Source organism: Spea bombifrons, chromosome 4 (genome assembly GCF_027358695.1).
Source record: "Spea bombifrons isolate aSpeBom1 chromosome 4, aSpeBom1.2.pri, whole genome shotgun sequence".
Classification (NCBI taxonomy): domain Eukaryota; kingdom Metazoa; phylum Chordata; class Amphibia; order Anura; family Pelobatidae; genus Spea; species Spea bombifrons.
Window position 1 is genome coordinate 83,256,185 of NC_071090.1, and position 27,431 is coordinate 83,283,615.

General features: G+C 39.0%; 1 protein-coding gene across 1 annotated transcript in view; it reads right to left on the minus strand.

Moving 5' to 3' along the window:
- The window catches only part of ATP8B4 (ATPase phospholipid transporting 8B4 (putative)), a 65,991-nt gene that overhangs the window by 33,220 nt on the left and 5,340 nt on the right, over positions 1-27,431 (minus strand). Inside the window, exons 2-7 of the mRNA XM_053465134.1 lie at positions 24,324-24,382; positions 18,533-18,646; positions 16,062-16,160; positions 15,392-15,453; positions 2,153-2,225; positions 1,207-1,277 (exon numbers count right to left, since the gene is read on the minus strand). Of these exons, the coding sequence (XP_053321109.1) occupies positions 1,207-1,277; positions 2,153-2,225; positions 15,392-15,453; positions 16,062-16,160; positions 18,533-18,646; positions 24,324-24,382 (478 nt within the window). The remainder of the gene's footprint in view (positions 1-1,206; positions 1,278-2,152; positions 2,226-15,391; positions 15,454-16,061; positions 16,161-18,532; positions 18,647-24,323; positions 24,383-27,431) is intronic.

Here is a 27,431-nt window from a genome sequence, read left to right on the forward strand (position 1 = left end):
TGAATTCAATTAAAAGATATATTATAACAAGACCAGGTGACGACTCAAGTGATCAGAAAAAAAAACTGAAATAGGATTTTGTTACGTAAGCTCATTATACAGCAGTAATCGACACGGGTTAACATTGTTAATCAGCAGCAAAGGCTAAGAATCCGTTACATGTCTCGGAGGTATTAAACATACGTCCCACTCAATGTGGATTGAGTATGATAGGAGTTCACGCTGAACAGATGGACAGCTACATTTAGGTTACCATTGTTTAAACAATTATTATATGTACAGATTAATTGAATATGCTACACCTGATCCATCCTATATATTACTTAGTATCTAGCACCGCTGTCCCTGTAATAATTGTGAACTGATTATATTTGGATGAGCATTTATCTAAGGATGCTTGAATTTGAGTTCAAACCTCTAAACTGGTCCTCCCTCCTCTGTGATGGATTAATTGGGGCACCTTATTCCCTAATCCTTGTGCCCTAACCCTTGCCCACAGAAGATAGAGAGGGCCTTCTGCAGCATTCCCCGTCTAACCTGCTACTATTGCTGGACTGTCTCTTTATAATACTAAAATAATAAATAATGAAGCCGCCGTGTGTTTATACATAGCGTTGGCTATGGCATGATTCTAACTATTTAGTCTTAAGTTTGGTGTATTCGGGTTTGATTACTCATCCGAATCCTGGTGGCATTTAAGTAGGGGGGCTCCTCCTTTGTTTGATTAAGCTATTATATTTATTGGGGTTTTTATGACGGCATATGGCACTGAGTGGTCTTGGGCGATCGATCGGTGGCTTTTATAAAGTTTAGGAAAACCACAGCGTTTGAATAAATATTGGAATTTCTACACAGTGGTCCATATCTACAAGAACTGTGAAGTCTGAAAACATGTTATGCATAAGAAATTTCTTCCGGTAATACGCAGACGCAGGCTAACAATATTTGACACAAGTGTGGGTGAAAGATGAAATGTTTAACTTATGTCAAACGGATAAAAAATGGACTTAATGTAGTAATTACGCAAAATATGTGGATTTGGGGGTTTAATCAGTGATGTTGGAAACCATAATACAGATGAAAAACGCAATGTTCTAAATCAAACTAACATTCCAGTTTCACAAATGGCTGGTGTCAGAGAGAGTAAAGTAATATACTGCAGATCAAAACACGAATATCAGCGAAGAAGAAGAAAAAAAACCTCACCCATCGAGCTCAGCTGTTTCAACGTAGCAGAGACCATGTGGCTCACTGCTGGAAAGAAGCAGCATATCAGCCTGAGGATATAAATATTTATATGTTAGTGCAAATGGTAGTTACTCAGAATCTATTGCACCACGCTCCTAATGGATTTACCCAATTTCCATGACCTATTAATTCTGTGAAATGAAACCCTTTTCGAGGAAATCGCTCTGAAACGGTTAACGTGTGATTCACCCTGTCTATAGTGGACATTTACTGACATTTCTGTTTTATGAGCTGTGCATGACCATCCCCTTGTCAGAATAATGAGTAACATATCGGTAACTGATCTATTTGATGAATTTCAGAAAAAATATATAACACAATATCCATCATGCAAAGATGGATCACCTTCCATTAGTGATGAATACATAAAGCATGGTATTAGCAGTAGTATATAGCCATTCCACCATTATAAATACCATAAAATGTGTGTATTTTAACCCTAAAATTCTGTGTGTGTAATAAAGCAAAGCTAGTGTCTAAAAAACAGATTTATTGTCGATAATGATTTCATACTATTGTAATTAATTAGAGAGAAGAACAGGCATAATGTGTACAGCAACACAGTGCCATCTACTGGTGATAATAGTGAACAGCTAGTAAACAAACACGAGTGTTGAAAGAAGACTGGGGTAGGTAAATACTTTTCTCCGCTCATTTTATGGGGGAATTGGCACTTGACAATAGCCCTGTTGCTAGTGTAAAATAACGTTAAATAACGTGGGGTCTGGTCATCCCCAGTTCATAAGCCCACGCTCGCTAGAGATGTTACAAAGAACACAATATACAGCAGATATACATATGCTATTAAAAGGGATTAACACCCTTCCCTACATCCCTGCCAATATGAATGATGGGCAAATTTTTTTAAAAAATTTAAAAACATTGAAAATATTAAATTACGCACAACGACAAACTGATTGTTCTCCAGTCTGATGATGTCTCCCGCTCTCACATTCATCCATTTTTCATTCTGTAATCTGTAATAGTAGGAGAAAAAGAAAAAAAATGTGGAATGAGGTGCAGTTCGTATCCCTTCCCCGAATTCCTCCTGTCATTTGCAATCTGCCTGAAGGCTCAGTAACGTTGCCGCCCTGGATTACGAGCAGCCGAGATGCAGAACCGTGACATTCCGAGGCCGCTCACCAGTACTATACCGCGGATATCAGCTGGGTAAGCAAAGTGCAAGCGGGGATGAATTTGCTTCCCATACAGCCATGCAAACAATTTGTTTAGGAAGATTTCCAACTTGAGTTTGCACAGAAAAAGAAAAACATCCTTGGGACTAATGTTGGAAAAGTTAACAGAAAACGGAACACATTTTATATGTCTGCATATTTTGAAACATTGCTATGAGGTTAGGACCGCATCGTCTAAGCAGTGCCACAAACGTCCACCTGGGGTATGAACAGCATTGAGTTAGAAACCAGACCAAAAAAATAAAAGTTAGGCGCCAGCTTGGGGTGAAATCATAAGATCGGTGTAAAAAATACAATAAAAATATAGGTGCCAGCAATAAAGTTTTCGAAGCCGAGGCTATCTAACTCTTGTGGTTTCACCAGCCCTTTCTATGTTATTCTAATAAAAGCTCACCATGTATACTTTCCATACGCACACCAACTAAAAGATGTAGTATGGTCATCGTACACATACTACAGACTTCTGAATTTATGGAACCCTAGCTGGGTTGAAAAAAATAACTGGTGCCGACTGTTACCAAATGCTCAGAAGCTCTCCAAAATAATCAGTTCTGCAAGCGACTATTCCCCCGTGGCTGGATTTTATGTAGATATGAGCACATTTCTCACAGATCACCCTGTCCTGCGTGATTATTTACACATTACTATTCTTGGCTAAAGTTGCAAGTGCTTAGTATACAGCCAGATTCTAAGCCCCTTCCCTCGTGATTTCTTCCAAATACGTTCTGACCACGGTTACAGATATATGCATTACGAGAAGCATTAAGTACCATATTTGCTCGATTATAAAATGACCCAGATTATAAAATGACCAATCCCCCCCAAATTAAAAGAAAAAAAAAAAAGTTTGAATGACCTTATAGGGAAAAAAAACACTGTTTTAGCCATTAAACACTGTTTAATCATTACAATACCTAGTAAACAAATCATCCGCAAAGTATAAGTAAAGACCGGCGTGCATATGAGGTGTCCGAGGGGCTAGAGGAGGCGGTGGAAGTTCTATATCACAGGATCAGAGGGGTAGATCTGAGATCTGAATAAAAGACGATCTCGATTATAAAACAAGGTCATCTTTTCAAAGGTTTCCTCTTCTGGAAAAAAAACCAGTGCCTCATAAATCGAGCAAACACGGTTTTTATCCCTCTGAAATAAAACAAGCCACCCGAGCCCACCGTAATATCCAACAGAATCCAGGATACCTAAACAAATTGGACGCCATTCCTTAGCGTTTTCTATGGAAGCTGCAAGGAGTTCGGTTACCTATGCTATGGAGGCTGCAGACCCTATAGAAAGGGTGGCTAATGGATCTATATACCAACTATTGGAAGAAAATCGCCCTTTGAGAAGTCACACGATCTACAGTAATACAAACTTAATGCGCGAAATGTCATGTCCAACCGTTGCCTTGTGTCATTAGGCGACAGACGGCCTTAATGTGCCGTCTCATCATTCACAGTCTGGCTCCGGTAAAAGACACACACGGTTGGTCTTACACCGCAAGTAGCTAAAGGTTAATCCCAAAGTCTGCTCCATTAGAAAAAACGGGAACATTTTTGTTGCAGTTTCCTTTAGATATATTTTCAGTTATTATAAACATTTTAAACCACCTAAGGCGCTTATCACCAGTTATACATTCAAATATAAGACGCTGGCACAAAACGCCAGACATGCATACATATACACATTCACTCCTATACACTTTACTTTTTATAGGCAGGAAAACCATTCTAAATATTTAGACAATCGGGAAATAGACACCGCACCATCAACAAACTGCTTTACTAGATCATCTGGCCAGCAAATTGAAGGCAACGTAATGCCTTTACGATCGATCCAAGTACACGTTGTCCTGGAAGACGTTCAACAGCAGTAATTTATTCTTGAGACTGTATGTAGCGACGCATCTTCCTAAAAGGCAGGTACTGGCAGTTTTATCACCTTAACCTCTATAAAATAATGGTTATAGTTCTGCTTTGGATAACATAATTAACCCTTCCATATGATTCCTCTTAAAGTCTATGGAAGGCAGGGACTTCTTTTGGCATAGATAAGGTTTTCTTTTTCAGTCCATTTCAGAAACAAGCCACGCATAGGGCTGATGCTAGCCTCAAGCAGACTTTTACGAGTGAGGAGCGTGAGGCAGGCAGGCAGGCAAGTGGGCGTGGTCACACACCACACCCCCGTCCAGAGAATGTGTAAACAGAGCCGTAGGGCCAGGGAAGCAGGCCTTCACCCGCAGACTCCAGGTCAAACCGGAAGATTTCCCATGTATGTCCATACGTTTGAAATCCTGGACATGGTTACAAACCATGATGGACTCCAAGTGGACACTAACCCCCCCGACTCCTTGACTTGACTCAAGCTATACCTAATATTTGATTATTTTCTGTAATGAACTGCAACATGTTACATGTTACATGTTGGCACAACCCTGACACTTCTATGAGCTGCGTGGAACCGACTGTTGCCTGACTTGTAGGAAGGATATCTTAAGTCAAACACATACTTTGCACCTTCCATGAAATAGAGCAGGAGTCGGCGTGCTATTATTGGCACAGAAGGTCAACAGAACAATGTGCTTTAGTTCTACGGCAGGCAACGCTCCATCCATTTCGGAATCAATGGCTGTCTGTAGACAAAATAACTATATTCCGAGACAGATTGGGAGCAGACTTGTAAACCAAAATCTTGGATACCTTTTATGGAGGGTTATTTATAGAGTCAAGCATCTAAGACCACACATCTCCAAGCATCCAGCCCTGAAAAACATTATCTTTCAGAGAGAGTGTGTGTGTAGGGGGTGCGTGGTTTTAGGGGATAGCTGCGTAGCACAGTTAAAATGCCCCTGTTAAACCATACTGCAGCCCACTTTGTCTTTAAATTGTTACATATCCATACACGCCAGAGTTCCGTCATACCGTAGCTGAAATTCTTTCCTTGTTCTTCACAGGAAATATCAACCAAGGGAGCAAATAATAATAATAACAGCAAAAAAAGTAATTCCTGTGACTCATCTCCAGCATTGAGTCTCTAGGGGACAATCCTTAAAAATATCGTGAATGTGGCAAACCCCACCTACAAATACCAAGCAGATATATGTGGCAGTGAGGAAGGAAAGTTGTGGGTTGTGAGGACACTGCCAAATACATGTGAGGGAGGCTCCAGCCCTCTCACTGCAACTTCTCAGCGATGCTTACTGGCTGAGAAGAGCAACACAGGCTTGGAGAACAAAGATGAGCCGAGAATGAACTCCAGTGTGACTGAGGTCCTCTGTAGTAAAAATGCACAACCCATATTAAATCATAAATGAATTCAATAAAACGCAGAGAACACCACTAGTCCCTCCAGTTCAGCCAAACTATAATCAGTTCATGCACAGAACCCCTGGTGTGAGCACTTCTAGAAGAGGCATTTCCATCAGGAACATCGGAGTGTTTCAGCCAAGGATTTAATCGCAATTTGTTTTATCTACGGCCAGGCCAGTACCTCAGCTCATATGGCAGTTATAAAAATCCCAAACTTCGCCCAAGATTCACAGAACACAAAATAGAACTCAATTGATTCTATATGAGACTACACCTTTAAATATATTCCTATAATAATACGAGGCGCTGCGGCCTGAGATACAGCAGATACAATTAAAAGTTTGTTCCCTGTAAAAAAAAGTCACGGTTCACTTTTTGCAAACATTCCAGGATAATTGCTGCTCGGAGCCTTTGTCCAACCTCTGATAATGTCAAGTATCGCTCAGAGCTTTATTTTCATCTTGATCAACAATCCGCATATCTGGATCGTGTTTATAGAGATTTTTTCATATGCATCGCATTGTAACTGCACATCCTGAAAATGCTAATGACGCTAAGTGTTCCCTGCGCATAATCCAGCGCTCCTTGAAAACTAGCAGGCAGTGACAAGTTAAAAGATGCAGACAAACGCCGACTTGTGTTTACATATAACATGGCGGTTAACATATGTTGGATTTAAAGCACTGTAAATTATATGCCTTACCTTTAAAACACAAATACAAGCAAAGATCAAGATAAATTATACCCAACATCTATGGTGTTCATATCTGGACACCTGTGTTGGGCATGTGGCAGGGAATGGCTTGGCCAGGGCTAGAGCCACCTTGCGGCACTTCGTTGCAGAGCTTTGCAAGGTGGTCCAATGGAGGCCTCTGGTAGAACAGTCAGACTTCCATTGACTTTACATCTCATTGGGACTGTCAGAGGATCTTTCCAACCGGCCTGTGATCCCCACAGCAAGACAACGGGTAGCAACATGGCACAAAAGGACAGTGCCAGAAAAATTGGGACTGTCTCAGGAAATCTGGGTACTTGGGAGGTATGCTAAATATACACCATGGACAACCCTTCCTTGGACATTAACCCTCGATCTAGAAAACCAAAGTATATATTAATATAGAATGCAATCCCTTCCTTGTCTGCATTTATTCACATTGGATGTATAAAAGCCGCTATTATAGCACACAATTCCAGGAGCATTCCATTACTTGCGATGGGGTAGATGTGCGAGTGGGGCTGCTACCACCTTTTCAAAATGAGAAGATTTATTTGGTTTATACAAAGTCACAATAAACAGCTTGAAAAGTGGAATTTGTATGGGGCGGTATAGCCCTCCAGAGACAGATTATAATTATTGGAGGCTCAAAATGCCTGCTGTAAACAGACACCAAAATAGAAAATCTGGCTTTGTAATTTAATGCGGGGGGGATTAAATAATGTTCACAGTGTCACATGCAGCTCAAAATGTCTATTTAAGGAGAGTGTTTAAGAATATAGATTTACCATAAATTGCATGGTAGTTTAATACAGAACATGATCATCCTACACCACAAATTCTAGGAATCAGAGTTTACCATGTCAGCTTTAAACCAAAACATAAAGCCAACATGTATACAAATCTTGATACTTTACATATCTTTGTTAATGTAAATATATACAATAGTTGGCTGGAAATTTAAAGCAGCCCCAGCCACTTGCGAAGAGGAGAAGAGTTCTGTTTTTCCTTAAGCCTAACACTGACTGGCAAAGGAGTGCGAGCAGAATGAGAAGGGCATTTTTTTTTTTTTTAAAGAAGAGCCATAAAATTTTTTTTGAAAAAAGTGAAGAATGAGACGTAGCAAATGTATGGTAACCGGACACAAATCCTATTTTTAAGGCCATTTATTTATAATTAGCAGGATGTTGATGCGCACCAACCACTTTGCCCCAGAATTACTCTACACACGTAATCCTGTCGTCTTCCGGCGCTAACAATGGAACGGTGGACGCGATGGACACTTCTGTTGTTATTGAGCCGCGTGGAACAGCAATCAGAGACCATAACCGGCCGTTGTCATAGAATTTGGTAGCAGACAAGATCCTTTCGGCCCATCTGTCATACATCTCTTGCTTTCTCATACTGTGCCCTTAAGGCTGCAACTCACACACATGATCGTCCTTTCATGAACTTCACGTCTAACTCGTAAACAATTGCTATTTCGGGCAGTAAAAGTGGCTGTGTGGTCTGGTTATGCAGCTGTCAGTTACAGATAATGAGAGCCAGTACAATATTTACAATCCAATATTCCCCTTTATAAACGAACGTGATGTCGATGAATTAGGACCCTGCCGTTGTACCAGGAAGGGTATTTGTTTTCTGCGAGGATTAGGCTTTGGAGCTTTTCAGTTACAAACGTTTAATGGTCTGGACGGCTCACTAAGAAATTGTGTTTTCATAGATCATTGGGTAATTTTCCCCCTAACTAAATCCAATGGAAAAACTATTTTTCTTTCTTTGCTTGATTGCTAATCTACAGCTACAGGCAGCAAATGTCAGCACGACCTGTCCTGTAACAACACGGGATGATATAAAACAGTCTTTTGAGAAGTTTAACCTCTTGCAAGGTATTCAGGAAGGATGGACTCCAGCACCATACGGGGAAGCAAAGAAGAAAAGAAACCCCCATTAAGTCACAGCAGTCAATATACCAGGACTTTATGTCTTCGCCATCAACAAAATGTGTACTTTATTTAATCGCTAAATCGCGAGAAGAGTCTTCAGTGTCTACTTAATGTCACCTGCTGAACATAAAGGGATTTATTCATGAAAATGAGAGGGCTGAACATTAAGCTTTATACATTCTGCATTATGAAGAGTCCACTATTTCCTAGAAAAAGAGCTTGCCAGCCCTGTATAATGCATACGCTATAGTTCAAAAGTTTGGGGTCACTTAGAAATATCCTTGTTTTGGAAAGAAAAGCACAACCTGTCCATTAAAATAACATGAAATGGATCAGAAATACAGCGTAGACTTTGTTAATGTTGGAAATGACTATTCTAGCTGGAAACGGCTGATTTGTCATGGAATCTCTTCATACAGAGGCCCTTGATCAGCTCATGTGTTCCAATGAAACGTTGTGTTGGCCAATCCATGTTTACGTTTAAAAAAATAATTGATCATCAGAAAACCCTCCCGAAAATATGTTACACAGCTAGACGCTTCCTTGTTTTCCATGAAAACAGCTAAGTGACCCCAAACTTTTGAATGGAGAATAAATCAACGAGAAGACTGAACCCAGCTTGCAATTGCAACTCCCCCTGCAAACCCTTCCTTTAGTGAACAAAAACTGAAAAAAAAATGTCATATAGTCTATTTGAAAATATAATATTGTGTGCGAGCCCTAAAATCAGAAAAATTATAATAAAAAAATTCTCTTATGCAACATCATCCATTTCAAAACTGACATGAAAACACAATAATTTGGGAAGAGAGAGATGGGAAAAGTTTCACTTTGTTAGAAAAATAAATAAAATTAAATAGGAAGAGAGAAACAACACGGAATAAACGCCACCATTGGCGCTTTACACCATGTATGCAAGTAATAAATGGATTTGTCTTTTTTTCACTTTGGCACAGACTTTTGTTTTTAAAAATTGAGAACGCTTTAAGGCCATATGGTCTCCAGATACTTACTTTCTCTGTGCTCAGGAACTACAGAAAGTTTGGAAGTTCAGTTTCTGGTGGAGTTACCTAACTAATTACATTTAGATTGGAACAATCAGAGAATCGGAAAACACTGTAGGGATGGGCATTGCTGCACGACAGACGGCTCACAGGCACGATGTGTGCGCCAGGGGTTTCTGTAAAGACCCCACCACTACCTGAAAAGCTCATGGGTGCTTGTCTCCTAAATCTGCCGGGAGCCTCGCCTTCACATGCATACACAAAAGATCTGTTACCAGAATGCCTTCCAGTCAGTCAGTGCCCAATTGGAACCTTATCATAACAAAGCGGTACCTGGAACAGGCCATGGAAGCATCGCTGAAAAATTGAGATCACTGCACGCCGCCCGCTGATCTATTAGATCAGTTTGCCAGCATGTAGGACTTAAACCACATGTTGTCTCCAAGCCCTCTCCCAAATAAATTAAAAAGGACAGGTAAGCTTCTATAGACTACATCTCGTATGACCCACAGTCAAAGAAATGCAAAATAGATATCCATCAATAGTAGCCTACATGGGCTTCATATACATACAACCACATAAAAAAAAATTATATATATATATATATATATATATATATATAATTGCGCCAATATTTATGAATTACTTAAATGCCAAGAAAAAAAAAATATAAAACTCTAAAAAAATTACTCTAGTTGAACTGTAAAACTATGAAAATTAGCCTAGCCTCAAAGAGTTGATGCCACCCCAACCCAGCTCTCAACAATAAAGAGTTGGACAACAGCAAAACTTCTTTCTATGGGAACAGCGATCCATGCACATCAAAACAGTGGGGCAACACAGCACCATATTACCCAACATTTCAGTTGCCCAAATCAGGACCTCTGCAAGGCAGGAGTGGGGTCACCTGCCCACTTTACCGCGCTCAGCCGTAGAGTCATTATGTGGCCCCTTAGGAGCTGCAACTGTACGCACCTCTACTGATTTTATAGCTCCATGGGCAATAGGGGGGGGGCGGGGGTCAGGAGATCTCCCTAACAGGCCCTTGATTCCTACTGCCTACAAAAGTGGGTGCATGGGGAAGCTACTAGAGACAGTGCTGAAAATCGGTACTGTCCAATGAAAACCTGGACTGTTGGGTGGTATGCGATACCTGTCCCAGACAAGCAGTGAAAAGTCTTCCTTTTCTTAAGTAATATTAGGTATGGCTTAGGTTTTTTGTTCTAAGCCCAAAATCTGTTTAAGATGTTGACACCACAGAAAAAAAAACTACGCTGTCTCCAAGAAAAATAAACTGATATTTTGATCCATCAATTAGTATTATAACATAAAAATTTGAATTGGCAAGAAGAAATATATCTGATTAGGTCAAAAGGGAAAATAACTTGTCTTAGGTTCAAGAGTGACAACATTTTGGCAATTTATTAACATTTCTTTCTGCAACAGACTAGCAGGGCATTTAACCTCTTGATTTAATTTGCTTTTCAAAAATGTATATCCAATAAAACATTAGATACACACAAAAAGTATTTGCCTCCTTTCGGATGCCTTCTAGATCAAACTCTTTTTAATATTAGACAAAGATAACCCGACTAAACACATCGATTTCTTATATAAAAGTAAAAAAAGGCTATCCAACCCTACCTGGCCCTATGTGAAAAAGTAATTGCCCCCTTAATTACTAGATCAACCAATTAAACAAATGTAATTGATAATTGGGTTCAATTTCACTATACACAGCAGGTATGATTACCGTCAGTCCTGTTGAGTCTAATCATGAATTAGCCTTTAAAAGTGAAGTAGGCTAGAAGGTTTTAAAAAAGCAGCACATGATGCTGCAATCTAAAGAAATTTAAGAACAGATGAGAAACAAAGTTACTGACATCTATAAGTCTGGGACTACGAGGGGAGCCATATCTACAAATGTGACTGGCGTACCAAAAATCCTCTAAGAATGCATCAACGAGTCATTCAGGAGGTCACAGAAGAACCCAGACTAACACCTAAAGAACTGCAGAAACCACTGCTGGCCAAAACGAACACAAAGGGTCGTCTCACATTTGCCAAAATCCATCTTGATGACCAGGACTTTTGGGATAATATTCCAAACTTTTTGGAAGATATGGTTCCTGTTACATCTGGCGTAAAGCTGCCAGCATTCCACAATAAGAACATCATACCAACAGTCAAACACACTGGTGGTAGTGTGATGGTCTGGGGCTGCTCTACTGCTTCAGGACCTGGGAGACTTGCCATAATTGATAATGAATTCTGATCCCTACCAGAAAATCCTGAAGGAGAATGTCCGACCATCAGTTTGCGACCTAAAGCTTAAGCGCAGTTGGGTTATGCAGCAGAACAATGATCCAAAGCATGCAAACAAGTCCACCTCTGAATGGCTCAAAAGAAACAAAACTAAGGTTTTGGAGTAGTCTAGTCAAAGTTGTGGCTTAAATCCCATTGAGATGATGTGGTATGCCTTTAAAAGGGAGTTCATGCTGGAAAACCCTCCAATCTGGCTGAACTAAAGCAATTCTGCCAAGAAGAGTGGCCAAGATTACCCCACAGCGATGTAGAAGACTCCAGTTAATACCACATATTGCAAACTTTGGTGGCACAACCAGTTACTAGGTTTAGGGGGGCAATTACTTTTTCACATGGGTGATATAGGTTTTGATGAACTCTGTGATTTCAATAAATGAATCATTTAAAAACTGCATTTTGTGTTTATTCATGTCTTATATTAAAACTAGTTGGATGAACAAACATTAAAATGTGACAAATAAAATGTAAAAAAATGCTGTAAAGTAAGAATGCTTTCAAAAATAGACATTAATTTATAATTTAACAAAATGTGATTTTTCTTCTCTTTGCATTCCATTCAATGATAAAAATAAATTAACACGTCTATTTTTGAAAGCATTCTTTCACACCTGCCTAAAACCTTTACACAGTAATATATATATATATATATATATATATATATATATATATATATATATATTCATTTTTCTGGTCATGCTTCAACTATAATTTCATTTGAATCTTACTATTTCTGGACTGCAAAATGTTTATCTGTTTATCATTTGGTGTGAGAGTCCGGTATTATACTCCATGAACCACTTCTAAATTGTATGGGTAAACTGGAGAGGCGAGAGAGTAACATCTGTAAAAAATGTTACTATTGCTCATGAGCCAAAAAGTTGGATAAACAGAGAACGCCAGATGTGAGTAACACACACCGTCCCCATGGAAGCCTATCAGTCAGTGGGCACTCCAGACGTTTCACATACGAGATGATACGGAAGATATTCGTAACCGATGTATAATTCTTCCTCTAGATTGAGCAGGGCCCTCGTCACCTGTTTACAAGAAACAAAAACTGTCTGCGCTTCTTACCCTAATAAAGTTGGCAACGAATATATAAACATAATATAAATTAGAGGTTTTGGTTATATGAATTGGCCAAAGCATAATTAAGCTCGCCCGCCACGTCACACTCTGTGCCCACTATGTAGGAGGTGAGAGTGGGTTCTCACCCTATTGAGAGTGTGCCTTGACGTGGCGGGTGAGCTTAATTATGCTTTGGCCAATTCATATAACCAAAACCTCTCATTTATATTATGTTTATATATTCGTTGCCAACTTTATTAGGGTAAGAAGCGCAGACAGTTTTTGTTTCTTGTATACATTGTGCAGCCAATACACTGTTTCTTGCAGCATGCTTACACCTGTTTGGTAGGCCTCGTATTACACATTTGTATTATTTGAGCCTGTGACTAGCTTAGCGCACCGACATTTTTTCTTTTCCCTCGTCACCTGTTGTTTCTGTAAGTCAAATTTTTATGTTATAGACTACTTGTTATGCCCTGTCTACCCATTGTACAGGGCCATTGATGGCGCTATATAAAATTAATAAATAATAATAAGTAAAGTTAAACACTGGAATTGTGGTGCATATTCTCAAATCCCAGGCATACCCATGATGGTGATGGTGAGTTACTAGCAGTGTTTCTTATCGATTCTTGGAGACCTAATATGGTCCCCGACAAAATAAAAAGCAGCACTGGACTCACTGGAATTTTGCTTCCAATAATTATTATTATTACTCCCCTTCTACCAAAATCAGTAATCTTACAGGAATTGAAGCTTGCGGCAGGCACGGGGTGGACAGCTCTTATAATATTTGTGCCTTGGAGTTCTTCAGAGTCTAGTGACTCTAGTGCATGAAAAACAAGAGCTTACTACAATGAGTTATGGTAAACGTTCTGGTGGATTACTACCTGAAACAAACAGACCTGACCACTATTCATTAAGTAAAAGGTACTTTACAGGCATAAGACATTTATCCTTGTCACTGATGTCAGAGTCATCTAACTGGTAGAACTTCAGATTTAAAAATGATCTCATATTACCCTCTTTGTAGCACTTAAGTGATCAACCACCATGCTATGCATCGAGCGCCACGGTCATCGGTATTCTTTCCCACGTGATAACGGTGCGCACACATGAGAATCTGGAAGCCTATATATCTTCACCGATGTCAAACGTACCACGGCCAGAACCCGATCTTTGCGATATGCAGAGCAGTTGAAAAGCAACACTTTAACGTATTGTCATAAACATCTCCACGATTCCCAAGATGACTTTCTCAGATTAGGAAAAGAAAATAGTAGTTGCTCCAAATGGGAACTAAACACGATTTTTCCCTTTCCACTTGGATGTGATAACAGTTTCTTGATGCGATTAAAGAGATTTCTCAATACTGATTAATACCATTCTGTACTAGTTTGTGAAGGACAGAGGTGGGAAGGAAGAAAGTACAGTACCTTCTCCAAAAACTTAGCAACTACAAAGGTATGCCGTTTATTTTTATTTTCCATGTAATATACCTACACTGCGACCTACGCCGCTCCTCAAGGTTAAGCTCCGAGCGACATTTTTGTTGCATTCGGAGTTCAAACAAAGTTTGATCCTTTTATTTTATGTTCTATCTGCAAGTACTGGTGTAATTGAGAAGGAACACATAGACCTTTTATCGTGCATCAAAAGACTGCTAACGAAACACAGCCACATTTATGACCAATTTGGCAAACAAACTGTAAGAACAATCCTAACAAAACTGATTAACTTGGTAATTAGCAGATGAGCCCCACCAACGTTTACTGTCCAACAAAAATAATAGAGTTTGAGGCTATTGATTTTTGCCTCTGCTAGATTATTATATCAAATCTAGATTCGGTAATAACGGTCACATGCCGACGGTAACCCGGCAGGGATGATCGTTCCTACGCAGCACATGGCAGACATGCAGCCAGGGGTTCACACTGCAAAGACCACCAAGAGAGTCAACTGGGAAGGCCTTATTATTTAAAAAAAAAGTACATAACCACACACCTAAAGCCAATAGTATAAAGTTAGCACAAGTCTAGTCGTATGTTTTCTAAGGGCATGGCGCACAAATATTGATATTTGCACTTTTAGCAAATCTACTGCTGTCCAAGCGAGCAATTGCCTTTTTGAATGATGCCAATTAACACATGTTTTTGGTTAGCCATTGCATTAAGGAATATTTTATATTGCCAAACAATAATCAATATAATAATAGTAACTGTTCAGTGCCTATGTTTTTTTTTTGTTTTTTTTTATAATTGCTAGTAGACTCTAGCTTTTTTTTTTTTGATTTAAGGTAATGTGTAGAATCAGAACCATGGGGTACACTGTGCACTGGTATGGGTCTAATACACATTAGTACAGAAGCTCACCAGAAGTGAGGTACAGCTCTTGGGGCTTTTGAAAATACGTGCCATGACTAAATAAACATGACTAAATGTTATGGCTCATATGTTCTACTCCAAATAATTGTTGGTGATATATTATGATGAAATAAAAGAAGTGTGACTTCATTCTGTTGTGGGAATGTACTCTTATAGCCTTAGACTAGGTTAAAAACCGAACAGAAGAAGAGTCTTCTTACTTGCCACCGCGAAGCACCTGAGACTGACGGTTGTTCACTTGATTGTCAGTCTTGTGTCGAAACTGTGAATTACAGCAAAAATAAGTAAAATGAAAACAAAGAAACACTCCATTTTTCAATTAACAAACTAACTCTATGATATAATGCTAACATTTGGTGGCAGATATTCTGTACCAAAGCGTATATTAGGCGCTATCTTTGATGTTAAATTGCCCAAGCTGCTCTACAATATTAAAGTGCTGGTAAAGGAAGTAGATGGAGCACTATGATACAATTGTAACAGAATATAACATATTGTACAGGAACAAAATATTGTGCACATATTCTGTATTTGACAATTTTGAATTTATTCTTGGACGTGCATAACTTTTTTTTTTTTTTGTTTACTGCCTCTACGTGCAATATATTTAATGAGATAAAAACCATTACATTGATGGGTTTAGTAAGTCTAACTTGTACTAGATGTGTATGTGTTGTATCAGTCTGTGAATGCATGACGTTCAGGTTAAAAACATCCCCAGTTTGACAACTACACCAGTAGGTTCTTGATCTCCCACGCAGTGGATCAGTCTTACCCTGTCCAATCCCCCCCTATTTAATCATTGAGCCACTGGAAATGGGTACAGTGCCACCCAGTGGCTATTATATAAATTACAATGTTAATACTTACATAGTCATCGGTTGCATCCTTCACAGCCGTAATGGTTAGTACAAGAACTAAAGGCACAATGGTAGTAAACCATGACAACGATGAGATTTCAGGGATCAACTGGAAAACACAAACACAAATTCAGGTTCTAAAAAGAAACTGTGGTAGCAAATGTATACTAAAATTTTTTTTTAAAAAAAGTGTTGGGTGTGATTGTACATGCGCTTGCACCTGCATTGCTCTCCATTCTGTCATAGAAAGCAGTGTTGGTTATCATGTGCATCAAAAGGTGCAAGCACAATACTATTGTATTTTGATTGCCAGTTTACCTTGTATATGCATCTTTAGCCCCTCATTATATGTCCCCCGCTCCACAAATAAATAAATGATTTCTTTGAACTTTTCTAATCTTTTCAGAAAGCCAACTTTATTGGAAGAACTTGGAACATGTGTATAACAGTCTGTCTGAGACATGCTCAGAACGGTTAGTATCGCAAGCACCAGATGTTTAAGTATCTATTCCAATAAACTGCTACGATCTTCACCGAGCCAACTTCTTAGCAGTACTCTTGTTAAAAGCCCCCCTCGCTTTTTCACACATTTGGAAGGAATGCATTTTGTTAATAATTTGTTTTCAAGTTCTGCTCTGCCCTTGGGAGACATGAGCCCATTTCACAAGCAAATGCCATCTGTCACATGCAATCGTCAACCTACAAAACACGTGTGATGTGAACATCAAAGCTGCCCCTGTACCCCTCAGCAAGGATAAAGTGACGACTGCAGCTAGATGTGAATTATCCATTAGAAGAGGCGCTAGGTGCATTCCTTGGGGCTCCAGGGATATTTGGAGGACCCTGGGGTTTTCATAACCTGGCACCTGCATTGCTACCGACAACATGCCAGTAGCAGATGCACTCTCCTGAGCTTGTATGTCTATGAAGGTGCCCCAAATTCCAAGTGCCTAGGTGCCCCAGAGGAGCTGCATGACCTCTCGTTCTCCTGCTTGGTGAATTCATGCAGAAAGCCGTTGTACAAGATAATACCGTTTTGCATTCAAAATAGGACACGGATCTTCTACCTGACCGTTCATGAAACAATAGACATGGCTTAGTAGGCCAAAATATTCCTGAACACATACACTGCTGAGAAAAAGTATTTGCCCCTTTCAGATTTCTCCTATTTTGGCTTATTTGTCACATTTATATTTTTCAGATCATTAAACTAATTTTAATACAAGACAACATGGGTAGACACAAAGTGCAGCTTTCAAATTACCATTTCATTTATCGTATGTAAGGAGTTAATCAAAACCAACATCACTCATGTGAAGAAGTAATTTTGTGCCCCCCCTCCAATATTTTTTGGCCCACTCTTCTTGGTAGAATTGTTCAAATTCTGCCACGTTGGAGGGTTATTGAGCATGTCATAGCATCTCAATCAGATTCAAGTCAGCCACTCCACAACCTTCATTTTATTTCTTTTGAGCCACTCAGAGGTGGACTTGCTTGTGTGCTTCAGATCATTGTCCTGCTGCATAATCCAACTGCTCTTCATCTTTAGGTCGCAAACTGATGGCCGAACATTCGCCTTTAGGAGTTTATGGTAGAGAGCAGAATTCATGATCAATTAGGGCAAGTCTCCCAGGTCCTGAAGCAGTAAAGCAGCCCCAGACCGTCACACTATCACCAGCGTGTTTGACTGTTGGTATGATCTTATTGTGGAACACGGTTAGCTTTACACCAGATGTAACGGGACCCATATCTTCCAAAAAGTTCCACTTTTGACTCATCAGTCCACAGAATGTTATCCTAAATCACAAGGGGTTATCAACATGTTTCTTAAGCAAGTGTGAGAGGAGCCTTTGTGTTCCTTTTGGCCAGCAGTGGTTTCTGCAGTTCTTTAGGTGTTAGTCTGGGTTCTTCTGTGACCTTCTGGATGAGTCTTTGATGCATTCCTAGAGGATTTGTGGTACGCCAGTCACAATTGTAGATATGGCTCCCCTCGTGGTTCGCTGGACTCCCAGACCCTTAGAAATGGCTTTGTAACCCTTTCAGACTGATAGATGTCCATGACTTTGTTTGTCATCTGTTCGAGACCTTTTTGAGACTTTGCAAGACAGGTTCTGATTAACTGATATTTAGATTTAACAGGGCTGGCAGTAATCATGCCTGGGTGTGTATAGCGAAATTGAACCCAGATATCAATTAAATTTGGTTAATTGGTTGATTTAGTAACTAATGGGAAAATTACTTTTTCACACAGGGCCAGGTAGGGTTGGATAGCTTTTTCCTCCATTTATACATAAACACATTTAAAAACTGCAATTTGTGTTTACTCTGGTTATCTTTGTCTAAAATTAAAATTAGTTTGATGTACTGAAACAATGAAGTGTGACAATATGCAAAAATAGCAGAAATCTGGAGGGGGCAAATACTTTTTCATAGTACTGTACATAGCCATTTATTGCTTCTCCCCAAATAAGAAAGCGTTACCTGTAAAATCAGCAGGAAGAGAAAATAAGCATTGGCAACCCGCTGGAACTGCTCAAATAAATTGATAGGCAAGAACGTGATAACATTGTATTTGGATGTCTTGATGGCATTATTCTAAAGAAAGAACAAAAACAATGTATTAATGAAACAGACTGATCCACATTAAATATTTAGAAGTACAGACTGCAATCCACAATTTAAACAGTAGGGGTCAGTGTAAGAACACACTGAGGTTTGGCACAGCTTTATTTTCATGTACCCACAGACCTACAATAATCACTTATTTCATGCTGAAGACCTACAATAATCATCTATTTTGATGTTTCATTAAAAAAATGAAAAAGGCCTAACAAGCATAACCCTGTATACAGGTTCCTTATTTGAGAATTTGGTTTATTGTTTCTGACCATGAAACCAGAGGTCAAATCAGATTTCTAGACTATTTCACTGCATGCATATTGGTCAATGTGTTCCTTTTTATAGAAGTTAGAAAATGGGAGCTCTGTCTCATTACGGACACTGCCCACACATCCAAAGTAGCACAACTTCCGCATATGAAGAGCCTTAGGAGGTATGTAGGTATATAACGACTTATTGCACTTTTTACCACTCAGAGTTGATAAGGACTAATGTCTAACATTTGATGATACCTTTGTAACTCTTGGAATACATAACAATAAAGCAGGACACTTGTCATGGTGTCTAGATTCTTCCAGTAGCCCAATAGGCCACCCAGGTTTCTCCTTAATTGACACAATGTGTTCCCCAGGCAAGCCTCTCTGAGGGAGCCCCTTGGTGCCCTACCCACAAGTGTACTCCACCAGCAAGCCCAACTTTTACTTTCTACCCCACCTACAGCACTCTGACAACTCATACACAACTTACATCTCTTTCAGACATTTACACAAGAACACAAATCACAGTACTCAAAGACAACACTCACAGAACATTACATTTATTAAAAAGGGGGAGGAAACAAATTATTCAAGTACAGGGGCCATAGCTGGAACACTGGTACCCCCCTCCAGTGCCCGATTATATCAAATAAAAAAAAATAGACCATGATCAAGACGTTTGGCCAAAGGGAAAAATATGTCTTTATACAACAATACAGTCTGGCAGTAATATCCAATTTTAGTAAAGTTATATAAAAGATAGATGCTAGAGCTAGAACCGCCAAACAGCAAAAACAAGTCAATATGCTGTGGAAAATTAGATGCCTCTTAGATAATCTTTTGAGTACTATATAAAAAGACGCCACAAGGGAACGCTCAAATGCAAAACAATCTGTGCCAGGTGAGATTCAACGCCACGTCTGCCAAATATATTTTGAGTCTCTGTAAACATTGCTAGAAAGTATACACTGCCTCGCACATCTCCAGTATAGCATTTAGCTGGGGTGGGGTGGGTAAAGGGGGCAAATTCATATGGGGGTCTCTGCGGAATCCCCCCATGCATTTGCAAAAGGGCCAAAACCGATCCAACTAATACAATGAGATCAAGGAAGTAATTGTTGATTTGTTTGACTGTCTTATTCGTGTGCACGTACTTTCTGAGAATGTGCTGTTGTGAGGGTCAAGGAAAATCCTACAAAAGTTATCATATAGTCTCAAAAGTTACCAAAGTCACAGTGGTCTTACGGTCGTGTTCTTTGTCAGGGACCGCCAGAAAAGCCAATGGCTCATCATGGAGCAGGAAAGGGCAGCACAGAAAAGGCTTTATCTGCTAAACTTTTTGCAGCAAAAGCTCTTAGTAGAAAAGTTAAGTCCACATAAAATAACACCCATATTGACTTCAAAGTAAATAGAATATTAAAGATGAAGATTAAACCAATAAGGAAAAAAAATCTTGCAACTCTATTAAGTCCACAGTCATTACCAATACATCTCAGTTGCAGCCACCAAACATTACAAAATCATTGCACACAGCCAAACGTTACAAGATCCATGTTGCAAATTATGTATGAGTGTGTGTGTGTGTGTGTGTGTGTGTGTGTGTGTGTGTGCGCTTATATATGGGTTTGTAATCCTCTGTGGGTTCTGGAACATCCAGATTGTAATAGGATCTAGATATAGATCTGCACATCAATCCATGAAGACAATGACTTCCCTCCGGTATCTAAAGTGGTATTTATAAAGGCAAGGTCACTGTCTTATCTTCTGTCTTTCCAAAGACCTAGAACCTACAGCATCCAAATTCAACTTTGTCCAAGAAATAAATATATATATAAAAGTATATATAAAACGAGAGCTAGTCTTATCCTTGGTCCCAGAGACATTTAAATATATCTGTAAAATGAATTACAGTAAATCGTCCTCATGTAAGCAACAAAGTATCATAATTGTAACCCAAGTATGAAACCTGATGAGCCCACTGGCTTGGCAAGGAGCGTTCAGACCTCCCAAGAGTATGGGTTATGCCACAGGGTAATCCTTACTCTTCAACAGATAATGAGTGCTTGTGTAAGATGCAACTCCTGTAAGACATGCAAAGCTAAATTAAAGTGTTACAGGAATCGCTGTGTAATTAATAGCAATGTCCGTGTCTTTATTTGCATTTGAAAGAATGCAGCTTTTGTTGAAAACAAATTACAGCTTTCAGAAATCACTAATATTTCTGGACGTTTTTTCAGAGTGATATAATGAATTTCGCAATCTAGCGATGGTATACTTGCAAAAAAAATATGTTGAATTATGAGAAAGAAAATATATCTATCCATCTGTTATAGATATAAAACATAAATGTACTCTTGCTGGCACTTTATAAATAAGAGATATTATATATGTATCTAGTCAGCCTGTCACCTGATCTGTATTCTCAGCAAGGAGGTGATGCTACTCTTAGGTCAGATTCAGAGGATGATCAAGTTGCTGGAACCCTTATGTCACAGCGTTATATACCCTCTGACATCATGGCTTCACTGGACGGGCCTACTCAGTCATCAGAACTGAACGGAAATATGTGTGCATGTGCCAAGAAGAGAGCTACCGATCTGGGGGAAACTATTTATTATAACAACAAATACTCTCTGGGACATTTCTGTTATCTCCATAATCTTCTGGGCAGAAACAAGAGCCTTCCTTAGGCTGAACCATCATACCTATCTCGTCCTGCAACAGGAAGGCACGTGCAACCTGTGTAAACCACAGAACTGTGACAATTAATGTGTTGTTCACTTGGAAATCCAAGTACATACACTATAGGACCAAAAGTATAGGATATGCCTTCTAATTATCATTATAATTATATTCTAGTTTTTTAACCACACTTATTAACGGATATAAAAAATCCAACAGTTTTTGTTTGTTTTTGGTATTTTTTGCCTAGAATTTCTTCTACACTGCAGATGCCAAGGCTGAGGAATCACCCAATATATATTCTGCAACATTCCCTGATTACAGTCATAATCCACATACATTTTTTATGCGGTCAAGAGGGTCACATCCAAACCTTACGTATGTGTGGATGCAAAAGTAAGTGTAGGCCAGAATGTTTATGTGTAAAGGGAAGTGCGTATGTGCGTGTGTATGTACGCATTTATTGGCAGGTATTTGTAAAGGTAGTGTATGTGTGTTTATGCTGACAGTCTATCCATTACTGTTACGGTTTTGGGCATAGGGTATAGAATGAATAAAGGCCATTGTGGATGCAATATGGGTAAATCCTGGGTCTGCATGTAATCTGGGTGCTGAGGTAAATCCTTTAGGTGCGATCTGGTTGTGGGAAAGTCCTGTGTGTGTAATACGGGTGCAGCGCAAGTCACAGCCCTGTGGACGCAATCTGGGTTCCAGGGCTGGTTTTTGGATTGTGCGATTTATATCCGCAATTTAGGGTTTCCATGCATTATTTATTTGATCTATACTTTCGATCATACCAAAGCCATGAAATGCAGCAAACGTTCTTTAACACTAACACGTCAGCCTCATATTGTGTAATTTGCAATCTATGATATTTGATAACTATTTGATAAAATACACAAAAACTAAGCAAACTGATCAGAAAAAATCAATTATTAACTGCTAACCTTTATATATATATAAACAATTGGACATTATCAAGTTTCATAGCAGCATCCAAAGAAATCAACTAAATTACAGTGACTGACATTCTGCTGCCACTTCCAAATTTCCATAAAGGACAGAGATATTTTCTCTCTCAGAGGCTTTTGTCTCGCTTCATAGACACAGGGAAGTGCTGAGAGATAGATCAAATGTCTACCCTGGAGCAATGGTGAAGAGCCAAGAATTTTTGCTGTGTCCCATTACAGTCTGGATCTAATGGTGAGAAAATGATTAGCTAAGAAGAAACAAAGAGCCTGCGTCTCAACCTCTGGGAAGGTTAGTCAGCATACCAGAGGATGCAGATCAATACTGCGTCAAGGTGGCACCACCGTTTTAACTCATCTTTGCCTTATTTTGAGTCGAAATGTAAAGCTAATCAGAAAACGGATTCATTTATATCCACATAGGTTTCCTCATGCTCACTGAAATCATCATGATTTCACTCGTAGCAGCGAAGATTCTAAGCACAGAACTCATAATGTTCCAAGTACATACTTGGTAGAAAGGTGAATCAATCTGAGTTACCATCACAAACCACAGCAAGCCTGCTAGTAAATTCTTCAGCATTTACAGCAAGTGCCGTATTTGCTCGATTATAAGACAAGGTTTTTTCATCTTATATTCGAGGTCGCCTTCTAATCAGACCTCAAATAGAGGTATGACGACAAGACAAAGATCCAGATCCCCCACAGCACTGCAGGGGACCTGGATCCTCCTCTCCGTACACATACATCACATGTATGGGCCAGCAAATACATATAGTACTCAAGAAAATTCTAGTAGTTCCAAAGACACATTCATATAAACGTAAAAGCAAAATCTCTGGCCATGCCTTTTACCTCCAGTATTGAATGATCAACAGCCAGTATATAGAACTGGACATGTCCATTACAAATGGACATCTCTCAGACCAAACATACTATGTTCTGCTTTGAAGTATCTGAAACAAAATCACTGGGAACTGTTCTCCAGTAATCAAGAGTTCAATAAGTCAACTAGTCATTTATTAAGACACATTTACTATCATAATGTGGGTAAACCTAAGCTAAAATATGCACAAACTTATAGTAATGTGTGTTATGCCAGAACCTACATCGCCGTGTATGTTACCTACTGATAACCTGTGTATATATTCCCCTTTGTCAGGAATGTCTTCTGCAGAAACAGAAAATGAAGGGTGATGCTAGAAGGGCAGAACAGAGACATTAGAGGACGGAGCATGGAAAACATGGGGTAGTGGAGACCATGACGCTCAAGAAGGAACATGGTAAAGAGTGTGAGTTTTACCATACATTATAAAGGACTTAACCCAGTACGCTGTAGGAAAAACTTGGTTGGCCCTCTAAAATGTTTAGACAGATAGTGAGATTTCTTCAATGGTCTTCATCCATTAAACTGTAGGTTACGCAGGGCCAGCTCAGCCATTCATACTGATCTGTGAATTGAGGAAGCTGAAACCACAACTCTCCCTTTATTGAATAAGCCCCAATTTATAGGCAGTGGGTGGAATGAATGAATGAATGAATGGATAAAGCAAAAAAGATGGGTGCAACTTGTGTCACACAGCAATGCTTTTATGTTCCAATGTCACCAGTGGAATTTCATGAAGGTTTTGTTAAAGGACATTAACACATATGTGTTCTTATATAATTTTACATTTTTTAAAAAAATTGCAATTCTCATCACATATCTCATTACCTGCATGTAAAATGAGACTGAATTATACTTACTGCATAATTAAACTTTTCATTGTAATCTCGATCATTAGCCTTCACTCTACGTTCTTCCTCTGTAAAAACGGAGAGAAAAGAAAACATTAAAAAAGGAAAAAATACTCATCCCTTGCAAAATTCCCATGAAACACAAAAAGAAAAACATGTTAAGTTAAAACGGACGTTGGGGTTTTGCTTGACTTCAATTTTGGGAACATTAATACTTTTTCAGTGTCTGCACTTTTCAAACTCACTCATGCCCTCAAAACATCAGTTGCGGCTGTGTCTTCCTCGCAATTGTAAAACACGTTACCATTTCTCAATATAACCTGTTCATAACCGTCGTATCCGTCCCATTGCGAAATCCTTGCAATAACGTATTTCTAACCATTATTTAGGGCTATGGAATCTGCTGGCACTTTATAAATAAAATGCAATGGAAATGCATTCCCATAAAAAAAAAAAAGTGCCTATCGATAGACTAAATAACAGGGATTAAAACCTTTGTGAGAAAAGCATTGCGTACCATTGGTAATGAAGGTATTTGATGCCAGTTTCATTTACACACTATTAATTAGTACAGTTGCCATAAAACCTCTTGCCAGCTAAAAAAAAACAAAACATTTTATGTTCTTCAGAAGATGTAATATAAAGATGTTTTACTTTATAGAGAAGGTCGTATATAAACGGAACAGCCTTGTAGCAGAAGTGGTAGAGGACAATACAGTGAGGGAATTTAAACATGTATGGGGACGGAATAAAAGCTATCCTGAATCTAGTCTATCCAAAGGTTGTTCTGCTTCGACGTGGCTATACTGTGCAGCCGTTCAGATTTTCCCCTAGCGTGCATTGCTCTTTAATAAGCGGGTGCTATCAGTATTTGACAGGTAATAGCAGAGATCTCCTTAGCCTTGGGACAGCTGTGAACATTGCCTACAGCGCTTAATGCCTCCTGTCAAGCCTGGCTGGTGAGAAACAAAAAGCTTATAGAAATATGAAGCCAAGCTGAACCTGGTAATAGAACTGTCAGAAAAAATATGTACAAATAATATCTAAAATAAATGTATTCTCACAACAACAACAAACAAAAAATGGGATTTTTCAGCACCAGGTAGCACTTCAGGTCATACCGGTGGATGGAAAGTGATCTTAGAGGCATTGCTCGTTCTTCCAACCTCACGTTCTACTGGTATTTATGCTTCACCCATCAATCCTGCTATTTCTGGGTCTGGAATTGATGATCGTGGAAAAGACCCAAACCACTGCAGACGTAACGTCACAAAGTATATCAAGGCGTAGGTTAATAAATTGACTCTCTTCATCATGTTTCAAATGATTTTTTGCACCATAGGGCATATCGCACGGTATATAAAAGGGTGGCCATAGATAAGTCAGCAAAGACCAATATTTGCTCAAATGTTCTATATGAATATATATGATGAACAGACAGCCAGGGAGTAAGCAACCTTCTTGTACATTTTGGAAACAATAGAAACATATTGGCTCCATAATATATTGTTTAGACAATGGGAGAAAAACAGGAACAAAATATGTATGCAACTAATTAACAGAGACAAAAATGACTATAATAATATGAATGTCTTCTATTTGTAGCTCCCTAAGCTTGTTTGGCATATGGCATTAAAGTATGATTAGTAGTGTAAATTGCATTAAGAACGTTCATAAACCAGCCTCCTGCTCAGAGGACACGGTGAATTTTGTGTTCTACACGGAACATGCCACCCAGACCCACCTCCACAAAACCGCAGCTGCTTCATCAACACAATTAGTACTAACGGGAATTGCTACCAGGGATCCTTAATGGGTTTAATTGGTCAGAAAACGTTGACAAAACCCTTAGAGACTGAGAACAGTACAGCCGCTCTTTAAACTTATTATGCATTGTCCTACTGGCCACCAAGGAGTCAACAGATGATGTAAAATGGAACCAGGACCCAAACATTTCTATAAGGTTTTTCTAGGCACTTTGTACGCATTATTCGTATCAATTTGCAGAAACATATAGGCGTTTTCACTGCTTTGGCGTTCGAACCATAAATCCGGCAACAAAGATCTTTATTGGAATATCTAACGTTCTACATATCTTAATACTGTTTATTACATTCATTTCTCTGGGTCCATCCCTAAATATCGGTTACGCAGCTAACTCTGTGGCACTGAATCGACATTTGCTTTTAACTAATACCAGTAAAAGAAGAAAAATAAAAGTGAGCAAAAATAAAAAAAAAGCTAGCAATAATTTCAAAGGTTGTGATATCAGAATGAGATCGTGATCACCAAGAACAATGTTGCTGGGCCTACTATAAAAGTACGTAGTATGTGGGAGGTTTAACAGAACCCCCGTAAACAAACATGGAAAGCACTGCCATTTATTTCAAGGGAGTCCTCGGCCCACGCAGGAGGAGGCGTTATACTGCAGCTTCTCCCTAAGGTAAATTTTTTTGTTAATCTTAAAAGAATGCATATTAAAATAACTCATAAGGGAGGCTGTCATGGACATCATACTGTCGCTTTAAAGGGAGTACAGCATATACGGTATATAAAAAGGTATAAGGAAATAACCCTTATTTCAAAGAAGGAACCATGTTTAAAGAAACTAGGAACAAATAAACGGACTTTCTTGCAATAACCAAAGTAAAAATCTAATTAAGTGCAGTTATACACGTTGGAACCGCTTGAAAAAAAAAAAGGAATGGATCAAAAGGTTAAGGGTTTTTTTTAATTTTTTTTTTAGAGCTGTATTTAACAGCACAGCCACTGGGAGATCAACATAATCTCACAAGAATGAGAATTGCAAGAGTAAACCATGTTTGCTAAATAATCTTGCAGTCTGACCTCATCCACTGAAGCAGGTTGTCTGCGGGTTGCCAGAAAAATACAAACTGTTGGTGTGAATCCGGTAACTATAGAAAGATTCTTATTTTTGGCCAAATCAATGTCCGGCTTGTTAGTGTTTATAGGAGGTGTTTTGGAAGCATCAAAGCATATGGTTGTAATTAAGGAGTTCTATGATTTCAAGAGATTTTGGCCCAGACTGACTGCTAAAAACGCACATTAACCCGTTTCTATCTATCTATCTATCATGACATTTAACTCCAGTAGTCA